The 11,555-nt window shown below is 40.4% G+C and overlaps 1 protein-coding gene across 2 annotated transcripts in view; it reads left to right on the forward strand.

Annotated features, from left to right (window-relative positions):
- Cops4 (COP9 signalosome subunit 4) overlaps window positions 1-11,555 on the forward strand; it is a 45,702-nt gene that overhangs the window by 27,111 nt on the left and 7,036 nt on the right. For both annotated transcript variants that reach the window (XM_052735501.1, XM_052735500.1), the window contains exons 7-8: window positions 4,752-4,922; window positions 8,750-8,865. In XM_052735501.1, the coding sequence (XP_052591461.1) occupies window positions 4,752-4,922; window positions 8,750-8,865 (287 nt within the window). The remainder of the gene's footprint in view (window positions 1-4,751; window positions 4,923-8,749; window positions 8,866-11,555) is intronic.

Consider the following 11,555-nt stretch of genomic DNA (forward strand, 5'->3'; position numbering starts at 1 on the left):
GTTAGTTCTAAGCCGTGACTTTTTTAACCATTCTCAAATCCTCCAGGAACTCTAATAAGTTGAGAGCTCATGACGTACTTAGAACTCTCATTTATTTTCCTCTTCTGTTTTGACACAGGGTCTCTTTATTTAGTCTTGGCTGTCCTGGAACTCCCTATATAGACCAGGCTGGCCTTGAACTTACAGACAGCCACCTGCTCTGCCTCCAGAGTGCTAGGATAAAGGGTTAAGCCACCACTTACTTTTTCTTTCACCTAAGTATCAGTGATTGTTACATGTTAGTATATAAATTCACTTTGATTTTCTATTGTTTTACTTTATCATCCAGACCTATCCAGTCTGTGGCCTGTAAGCTGTATGCAGCTAAGGATAGCTATGACTGTGATCCAACATGAAATTGTAAACTCACCTAAAGTATGAGGGTTTTTTTGTTTTTTTGTTTTTGTAGCTCAATTGCATGGTTCTCTGGTGTGAACTTTGTAGTTGATAACATCATCTCACAGTGTCTGAAGGTTGGACACACCTGTGTGCAGCAGCGATTATGCACAGGGATGAGTTTATGGATAGGTTAAACTTCTAAGTCCAAAGGTACATATTCTTAATCTTTTGATAGAAAATGCACATTGTGCTGTGATAATACACTCCAAACAAAGATGTTCATGAGTACCTGATTTTTCACAGGTATTAACAGTTTTTTTTTTTTTGAGACAGGGTTTCTCTGTGTAACCCTGCCTGTCTTGGAACGTACTTTGTAGACCAGGCAGGCCTCAATCGTCAGTGTCCCACCTGATTAAAGGTGTGCACCACCACACCTGGCTCCTTGCATGTCCATTGACCCTTTTTTTCTCTTTTTGAGTTGTAAAAGCTCTTCACGTATAAAAGAAAATGATAATTTTTCCCCAATTTATTGCCTATAATGGACTTTGTGAAACCTTGCCATGCACAAGTTCATTATTATTTGTGCGTGTGTGTATGTACAGAGAGAGAGAGACTGGGAAGGACCCCAGGGCCTCATGCATGCTAAGCACATCACAGGATTTTCTGCAGTTGTTCTGCAGCTGCAGATGGCTGGGTTAGTAGAGCGCAGATGAGTTGTGCTGGGTCCTCCTCCAGGCACTGTTTCCATGAGCCATCTTAAGTGCATGAAGGAGATCTTGCTCACCAGGTGTAGTGCCCAGAATTGAGGCACATTTTAGTGACTTTTTAAGGTAATTGTGGGTATTCTGTTTTGACACTATATTTAACATGACAAATGCTATAGTTTCCTATACTTTAATTGCTGTGTGGAATCTGAGACACCACCGGTGAGCTTTGGCCTGCCTTGTATGCTCTCTCTTTCTTTCTTCTTCTTTGTTTCCTTTTTTTTTTTGGAGAAAGCATCTCCCTACTTAGACTAGGCTGACCTTAGACCTGCTCCTACACTCTGGCTCCTGAGCGTGGAGATTACAGCCATGAGCCTCACCCAGCCTTTTTGTCTCGCACTTTGAAAGCGTCTACGCTGGCAGAATTTTCTACCATCATTTACTAGATTTGGAAAATACTGGCTCCCTGAATTATATAAACTTCCTAATATTGACACGTTTTAGTGGACATTATAAAAATTACATTTGAATATATTATTATTGATCTTATCAGAAAAACTTTCAAGTATAAAAAAAGCTATCAAGCTCATAGAAACAAGTATAAGTTTTAAATTGTACTTGAAAACTCTAATTTTCAAATTACCACTGCTTGTTTCTATTATTGTTACAGACAGGTTCACTTTGCTCATTTTGCTTTGATAAGTATTTTGTGGTGCTGGGATTCAACCTAGGGCCTTGCACATAGTGGGCAAGTGCTCTTACTGAGCTGTGTCCTCTCCTTCTCCCTTCCCACACTCAGTCCTATATGTTCATTTATAAAAAAAGTACCAGGGGCTAGCAAGATGGTTCCAAAACGCAAGCCTGTGGCCTAAGTTTAGTCCCCACCTAGTGGAGGAGAGAACCAACTCCTGACAGTTACCTTCTGACCTCTACATTTGTGTGCTGTGGCACACTCATGCTCTCACTCAAAATCACACACACACCCCTGACTAGTCATACCTTGTCCCTCGGTTATCTCAGGGATCTGTGCAGTAAGAGTACTAAGCTTGCAGTGCCTCTCAGGGACAGCTGCTGTACACGCAGAACTGCCTGATGGATATTTCCTGTTTTGTCAAACAAAGTAGTAGAAAGACATGTTCTCATTGGGTACAGTGGTGTGATCCCACAGATGGAGACAGAAGGATCACAGATTTGAGGCCAGTCTACATACAGAACTGTCCCAAATAAATGAATAACTAATAAGAGGACGTGTGGCAAGATTACAGGCATGTACTACATGCCTGGTTTGTGCGTGCAGTTCTGGGCTCCCACTTGGGTGAGCATGACAGGCAAGCTCTCTACCAACCGAGCTACATCCCCGGGCCTGAGTCTTTCTTAGATATGTGAGATTGTTTTGAGTCATTGATGGTGTTATAATTGTTGTTTGATTGACACAGGGTCTCTCTGTGTAGCCCTGGCTGTCCTGGAGCCTGCTGTGTAGACCATGCTGACCTTGAACTCACAGAAGTTCTTCTGCCTCCTGAGTTGTTATACTTTTTGATGCTCCACTGTCCCAGTATGACTTAGACATGTTCCTATTAGTCTCTCAATATTTCCCTACATTCTAACATAAAAGATAACCTTACTGTACATTAGGAATATGTTCAGTTCCCAGCCCTGGAAAACAAAACAAAAAAACATGCTAAAAATCATGCCTTAAGATCTATTTTATAAATATTTTTATTTCTTTTAATGGAATGCTTAGTTAGGATTCCTTTTTTTTCTCTCATTTATTTTATTTAACATGTATGAGTGTTTTTCTGGCATGTATGCCTATATACCACATGTATACTTGTGTGTGTGCAGAGGCCAGAAGAGGGTACCTGAACTCCTGGGACTGGATTTAATAGGCTTTTGTTAGCTGCCGTGTAGGTGCTGAGAATGTAGCCAGGGTCCTCTGGGAGAGCAGCCGGTGTGCTTAACCACTGACCCATCTCTCCAGCCCCTTAGGATTTCTATTGCTGTAATAAAACACCAGGACCAAAAGCAACTTGAGGAGGAAAGGGCTTATTTTGCTTATATATCCAGGTCCTAGTCCATTGAGAGAAGCCAAGGCAGGAACCTGGAGACCAGGAACTGAAGTAGAGGCCATGGAGGAAGCTGCTTACGGCCTTGTTCCCATTGCTCACTCAGCCTGTTTTCTTATACCATCCAGGAGGACCAGCCCAAGGCGGGGCCCCATCCACAGTGAGCTGGGCCCTCCTACCATCAGTCACTGTCAAGAAAATGTCTCCAGAGGGTTGCCTACAGAACAGTCTAGTGGGACATTTTCTCAGTTGAGGTTTCTCCTTCCTAAATGACTGTAGCTTGTGTCAAGTTGGTATAAAACTAGCCAGGACAAATACCAAGATTTAGACACTGGATGCTTGTAGGTGTCCTTGTGGCTCCATTCTTATTCTACAAACCTAGAGTTATATTTTAAAGGGAAGGGGTTATTGACAGTAATATTTCTGTTCACTTGGTACTTTTGTCATCAGCTGTATAAAGATCCTTAAATGTAGAAGTTGAAACTGAATATTGTTTCTTAGCAGAGAAGAATTTATTGGTGTTGTTTCTGGGACAAGATCTTAGTGTTCAGCTTGGCTGGCCAGAACTTGCTGTATAGTTCAGACTGGTTCTGGGTTACAGAAGGGTGTTCCATGCTGGGCGTATATAGTTTTATGTGAACATTTAGTTATCCTCATTTATTTGTGGTCTTTGTTGGTGAACATATCTATTCATTAACATTTATTTTTAAGTAACCCAAACTCTCAGCTCTTTTTAAAAAATCGTTTTCAGATATGTGCAGAGTAAGTAGCAAAATCTGAGATATCCAATTCCTGTTTCCAGCTGAGAATGATCTTGTAGTAGCTTAGCTTTTAAACTGTAAACAAGTGTCCTTCTTGTGGGCTAATTGGGGTTTCATTTTCTATAGTTTTGTGCTCTTTTTTGGTGATTTTGCTGTTTAAAATGGTCTCCGACATACTGCTGGATATTCTCTAGTGTTTTGGGGTGTGTGTGTGTGTGTGTGTGTGTGTGTGTGTGTGTGTGTGTGTGTGTGTGTGTGTCTGTCTGTCTGTCTGTCTGTCAGTCTGTCAGTGTGTAGGTGTTGGTGGGAACTAGAGGTGGACCAGATCTTGCTGTGTAGTCTTGGCTGACCTGTGGCCCCTGGCCTCCATCTTCTGGCAATCCTTGTACTCCAGCCTCCCGAGGGCTGGGATTGCAGGCGTGCACTACCCTGCCCCCTAGTGTTCCTAAAGAGAGGCAGTCTGATGTAGAGATTCTGTGTGACAAAATAGTGTCCTGTAAACTTCATTTTGGCAGAATTAGTGTCAGCTGTGAGTTCAAGGCTAATGAATTAACAGTGTATGTTAAGTAAGAGTCTAAACAGAAACATGAAACAAAGTTGCAGATTGATTAAGGTTGACAAAAAATTACCTATGGGCTTAGAAGAACCCAATTCTGTATCTCCCATAGAAGCAGCAGCCAAGCGTTAACTAAGTGGTGCAGTGACTTTCCTAGAACATTCTGTATGTTATACTGCATATCTGTAACGGGGATTGTATTTTAGCAGGCAGAAGTGGCGTCGTAGACTGTGATGATTTTGTCATTGAAGAAACAGAATATTTGACAGTCCTGTGTTTCCCCTAGGACAGCAACGTTCTCGGATGCTCGCTACTCTTTTTAAGGATGAACGGTGCCAGCAGCTTGCTGCATATGGGATCCTAGAGAAAATGTACCTAGACAGAATCATCCGAGGGAACCAGCTTCAAGAGTTTGCTGCGATGCTGATGCCTCACCAGAAAGCAACTACAGCCGACGGTAATGGCCGTGTCTTACGTGTGTGCGCGGTGGACACTTAGGTACAGACTAGTAGGAGTATGCTAGATTAGTATTTCAAGTAATGTTTCCTGATTCATACAGGGAGGACTGTTGACGGATGAGGATGTTAAACACAGACATAGGTTTGTGGTATATTCTAAAATAGTCCCCGTTAGAGAGCATTTTGTGAAATAATGCTTTTTCTTTTTTATCTTTTTTTTTTTGAAACTTGTGAAAACTGAAAAATTATAGAGAATACCTATGGCACCTGGATTTTAAAATACTTAAGCCACTAGTAAATAACATTAAATAACAGACTGTAATAGAGCATAATTATCCATTCTTGATTAAGAGCAAAATTTAGCTCAGTGGCTTGCCTAAGGTTCGTCAGAGTTCACTAATCAGTATAGAGTTCCTTTGTATTTTCTGCTTAAATGATGTGTTAACTTAAATCAGAATGTCTTTGCCAGCAAAATTTTTTTTAATATTTTCTTCATAATATTATTTTATGTACCTTTGTCTACAGATGTTTTAAAGTACTTGCTGTAGTGACCATGATACTAAACATATAGATGTAAACATGAGAAACATGCAAAGAACAGTTTCAACATTCATGTCAGCTAGACCCACTGACTTGGACTCACTGTCACTCTATACCAAAGAGAAATTAGTTGTGAGGAGTCATTTACACTGGGACTAGCGGAAAGGTGACATTTTATCCAGTCTTAACTCCTTGGAGCTTAGCCAGATGAGTGACCTGTTGTATTTTCTGTATTTGATTTTACTTTAAGAAGCACTCAGGTGTTCCCCATCATTCTACTTAAAGACATTTCTTTTAATGACTTTTTTAAGGTTTCTTTGTTGTTGTTGTTGTTATTTATGTGTATATGTGTGTGTCAGTGTGAGTATATGCCTGGTATGTGGAGATGTCCTGGAAGGCCAGAAGATAATGTTGGATCAGCTAGTGTTAGAAACCATTGTAATCCACCCAGTGTGGTTGTGGGACAACTCAAACTCAGGTCCTTAACATACTGAGTTGTATGTCTCTCCCCAAGATTTTCTTTTTCACGCTGTTTTCTCTATGTGGAATCTCAGAAAAATTCTTTTATGGTTGTAGGATTATTTCTGGTACTTCTAAGCAATTAGCTTTTATCTTAGTCAAACACATTGTGAATTGATAAATTAATTCTCGTATTTTGCTTTGCTTCTAGAAATATTAAAATTAAACTTGTAGCCCAACTATGAGTAATATGTATGTGCTTTAATTGAAGTTATTCCTCCTGTTTTGATTGGTTTTTTTACCTTTTGAATTTTTAACCCTCTGTATATTCTAAGCAGCCATGGTTTCTTTTTTAAAAATGCCTGATATATAAATTAATTAAAAGCTAGGTAGAAAGTTTCCAGAATTAACATCGTTGATCTTTGGATTTGAATTTGAGCTTTCTTGTCATAAAAGGTAAGTGGAAAAATATTGTCTTAGGGTTTCTGTTGCTGTGAAGAGACGCCATGACCATGATAACTCTTATAAAGGAAAACATTTAATTGGGGCTTGCTTACAGTTCAGAGGTTCAGTCCATTATCATCATGGTGGGAAACATGGCAGTGTGCAGGCAGACATGGTACTGGAGAAGGAGCTGAGAGTTCTACATCTTGATCCACAGGCAGCAGAAGGAGACTATCACACTGGGCATGACTTGAGCACATAAGAGACCACAAAAGCCCGCTCCTACAGTGGCAGACTTCCTCCAACAAGGCCACACCTCCTAATAGTGCCACTCCCTATGGGCCAAGCATTCATACACATGAGTCTATGGAGGCCATTCCTATTCAAACCCCCACGGTATACTCAAATATCCCTGAAGAGCAGTGACTCTTGGGTCTGTGCAGGAGACAACATGCTTGTCTGTGGCTTTCTATTGGAGCCATCCCTTTAACTACCTTTCATGAACATTTCCGTTTATTCTCTCTCTCTCTAGAGTCATGTAGCATTACTACCAATATATTTTTGCCCTATAGATTTGTCTGTTCTGGACATTTCATATTAATGGAGTCATAATAATATTATTATGGCCTTTCATAATTGGCTTCTCTTATTTAGTGTAATGACTCATCCATGTTATTAGTATTTCGATCCTTTTTATTGCCAGATAATATTCTGTTATGTGGATGTGCCATTTTACTTATTTGTGGGCTGATGGACAAGAAAATTGTTTCCACTTTGGGGCTATTGTGTACAAGGTTTTTGTTTTTTTGTTTTTTGTTTAATTGGTTTGTTTGTTTTGTAAGTGTGAGAGTGTGTGTGTGTGTGTGTGTGTGTGTGTGTATGTACATACATGTACAGTCTTCTCTTTTTCCACTGTCTGTCCCTGCTTCCCTTTCTTTGGGCTTGGGGTTGATTTTGTGGCCTTCAGTGGCAAACATTTTACTACTGTACCAGTCTACATCCCCAGCTTGGTGTGATTATTTTTTGTCTTTTTGTCTTTCTTCCTTTCCTCCTTTCTTTATTGTGACAGGGATGGTGGGCAATTGTAAGAAAGGGTTTTGTAGACTACTTCCCTGGAGGTCTCTGAATATCCCTGCTGTAGCTCCTGATCTGTAATAAACGCTCAACAAAGACACAAAAGCTGAGTGAGCCAGGGAGGCAGGCAGGGCTGAGGCCAGGGCTTCACAAGGCACTCGTGAACCCTAACTTAAAGTGGGGTTCTCTTCCTTAGCTCTGGGACACGTCTCACATTTGACTCACAGTAAGGTGCTTATGGGTGACCAAAAGAATGCAATGAGGGGCTGGGAAGATGCCTCAGCAGTTAGGAGTGTGCACTGTCCTTCCCAAGGACTTGTGGTAGTTCCCAACACCCACATCTCACATTGCCTGTAATTCAGGCTCAGAGACTATGATGCCCCTGAATACACATAATTAAAGATAAGAATAAACCTTAAAAAATTAGGATGAGGGATTTTATGAGGCTCCCAGAGCACATTGCATGATTGTTATACTGCTGTTTGCTAATAAAAGTATGTGCTTGAAGCAGAAAAAGATAAGGTAATAGATTTGTCAGCTAGAAGCAAAGCCCCAGTGCAAAGGGCTAAATCCATCCTTGGTAGTTACTAATTACTCACTGTATTACTTTCCTCCACATAACACCTGACCAAAGCAGCTGCAGACAGGAAGGAGAATACAGGCCACCATAGTGTGCAAGGCATGATGGCAGGCATGGGAGATGGCTGGTCACCTAGTGTCGACAGTAAGGACGCTCGCTCTGCTGGCTTTCTGCTTTTCATTCAGTCCAGGCCCCAGCCCAGGGAATGGTATGCCCACTTTCAGGGCGGTCCTTCGCTCAGTGAAACCTATCTGGAAGCACCCTCACAGACATGTCCAGAGACAGGTTTCCATGTGTGATTGCTGTTGAAGATTAGCTGTCACACTGCTTTTCTAAAGACTGTATTTTATTTAATTGTATACAAACTAAAATGGTAAATGTACCCTGGCATATTGGTGCACACCTTTAATCTTAGCACACGGGAGGCAGAGGCAGGCAGATCTCTGAGTTTGAAACTATCCTGGTCTATAGAGTGAGTTCCAGAATAGCCAGGGCTACACAGAGAAACCCTGTCAGGGAAAACCATAATAATAATAATAATAATAATTATTATTATTATTATTATTATTATTATATCAGATGTAAGATTTAGTAATGTCTTGATCAGAGAAGTAACACTGACTTTAATGATTTATTACATGCCTAGAAATTTTAAAAAAATAAAGGTATATCTTTTTAAAGCATAAAATAGTTTCAAACATTTAATGAGTTTATTTATGTTTATTTAAGGTTCCAGCATCTTGGACAGAGCTGTTATTGAGCATAATTTGTTGTCAGCAAGCAAATTGTATAACAATATCACCTTTGAAGAACTTGGAGCGCTTTTAGAGATCCCTGCAGCTAAGGTATTTTATTAATTCGATACTTTATAACAGGGAATTGAAACCCAAAACTATTGAAGTAATGGAAAAAATGCATAATTGATAATGTTCGCCAGCACAACAAAAGCTGCTGTTTAAAGCCCTGGGTAAGTAGAAGAGACTGTTTAAATGGTGAAGTACTGTTGTCATGAACTTAGTGGTTTTAGCTCTCAGATTGTTTTATGATAGTTACTTAGAATGGACATCTTAGAGAAGTCCCAAGTTACACTCTTTCCATAAGGACATCTTTCTGAAGTGTGAGATGGAGATGGTGTGTCCTTGTTTCTCTGCCCCAGATTGACTCTGATCCCAAGATGTGCTATTGTGATTTCTGCATTTGGCTTAATTTAAGGGGTTGACTGACTTACTAGGGAATCTTATTTCATTTTTTGGATTTGGTTGGTCATACACAAATCCCTCCACAGTACCAAATGTATTTATAGTGTTATTGTTTATGAAACATCATCTTAATTTCAAATAATACTGAGAGTAAAGTCATGCAGTTTATATAATTGTGAAGTTCTAATTTAGGATTTTCTTTTTTCTTTTTTTTTGAGACAGGATCTCATGCAGCCTAGACTGGTCTCAAACTCAATAAGAGGCTGAAGCCAAGGATGACCTTAAACTCTGGATCCTCCTGCCTCTACCTCCCAATTACTGAGATTACAGGTGTGTGTATACCAGGCTTAATTCAGGATTTTCTGACAATTCTTTGCGTGTACACGTTTGGTAAAGAAAGTGGATTGATTTGGGAACTGAGACTACAGTTGCCATTTAAAAGATGTTTTCTTAGCCAAGAATGGTAGCTCACACCTATAATCCCAGCACTTTAGAGACTGAGGTAGGAAGATGGCTACAGAGTAAGACAAAGAAGCTCTCTTCTCAGGGTTGATGGGATGGTTCTTGTGGAGACTAGGGGAAGTGAATATATTGTTAGTAATAGATTATAATCAGTCAGTAGGATGATGTAGTATTGATTGTGAGGATGTCTGTAAAAGATGAGCCAGTCAGGGGCCGGAGAGATGGCTCACCAATTAAGAGCACTGGCTTTTCTTGCAGAGGACCTGGATTTGATTCCCAGGACCCATACAGTGGTTCACAAGCATTAACTCCAGTTCCAGGGAATCCTATGCCCTCTCCTGGCCTCTTGCAGCAGGCATGCATTTGGAGCACAGACATTCATGCAAGCAAAACATCCATACACATTTCAAAACCAAACAAAACAAAATGACCAGTCACAATCTAATCTGCTCATGTGTACTAAACATTAACTGTGGCAATAGGAGCTGGCTTTAGAGCAGTTTGCTTTTGCCTCTCTATCTTTTAGAATCCTCTTAATTTCCTTTGTGAATATGAACATCTGTATCTTTGTTTGGTTCTTGGTCTTTTTAAACAATAGCTGAATATGGGACATCTTATGATCGAAGGACTCAGGAGGAGGAGGCAGGAAGGTAGTAAGCTTGTCTTGGCTACATAGACTAAACACCAGAGTGTTTTGTAATGAATACACAGAAATTGATATAAGAAAAACAAGTTTTTCTGTTCCCCCCAGAACTATTTATTTATTTATTTTAGGATGTTTAATTATTTTATCTTATGTGTATGGATTTTTTAAGATTTATTATTTTTATTTATATGTATGCTCTGCGTATGTTTGTGTGTACTCATGAAAGCCAGAAGAGGACTTCAGATATACTGGAGTTAGAATTACAGTCAGTTGTGAGCCACTGATGTGGATGCTGGGAACTGAACTCAGACCCTCTCTACCATTGACCATCTCTCAAGCCCCATGTGTATGGGTGTTTTACCTGCGTGTGTGTCTCTGCACCACATGTATGCTGTTGCTTGTAGAAGTCAGAAGAGGGTGCTGGACCTCCTGGGACTTACAGACTGTTGTGAACTGCCATGTGGGAATCACACCCCAGTGCTCTGGAAGAACAGCCAGTGCTCTCAGCCACTGAGCTCATTTGTGTAGTGCTTTTAAAGGCAGCACTGGGCAAAGGCAGTCGCAGAACTGTGTACCTGCAATTTAAACATTTTTTTATCTTTTTAAGATTTGGATCTCAGTGAAATTTTGAGACTGGTTTTGCAGTTATGTTGGTAGAGTGTCTGCTTAGCATACACAAGGCTCTGGAGTCAGTCTTACCTGCATAAATTAGACTGATGCTAGCACTTGGGTAGTGGAGGCAGGAGGATTAGACGTTTAAGTTCATCCTCAGCTACATAGAAACTTGAGGCCAGCCTGGGATTTATGAGACTTTTCATCAAAAAAAAAAAAAAAAAAAGAAAAGAAAAAAGAAAAGAAAAGAAAATTTGATATTTTGATTTTAAGTAGAGGAGAAAGTCGATAAAAATGGCTAGAATTGCCGGGCGGTGGTGGCGCACGCCTTTAATCCCAGCACTTGGGAGGCAGAAGCAGGCGGATCTTTGTGAGTTCGAGGCCAGCCTAGTCTGCAGAGCGAGATCCAGGAAAGGCGCAAAGCTACATAGAGAAATCCTGTCTTGAAAAAAAAAAAAAAATGGCTAGAATCTTGTCCAGCAAAAGTCTGGCATGTCTGTATTCTCCACACTTGAGAGGCTGACGCCAGAGGATCATGAGTTCTAGGTCAGCCAGGCTCTATAGCGAGACCTTGTTTCCAAAACAGACAACTCCCAACACAGTGAAATAGGTCCCA

This window comes from Peromyscus californicus, unplaced genomic scaffold (assembly GCF_007827085.1).
Source record: "Peromyscus californicus insignis strain IS unplaced genomic scaffold, ASM782708v3 Scaffold_13__1_contigs__length_99412109, whole genome shotgun sequence".
Lineage (NCBI taxonomy): Eukaryota > Metazoa > Chordata > Mammalia > Rodentia > Cricetidae > Peromyscus > Peromyscus californicus.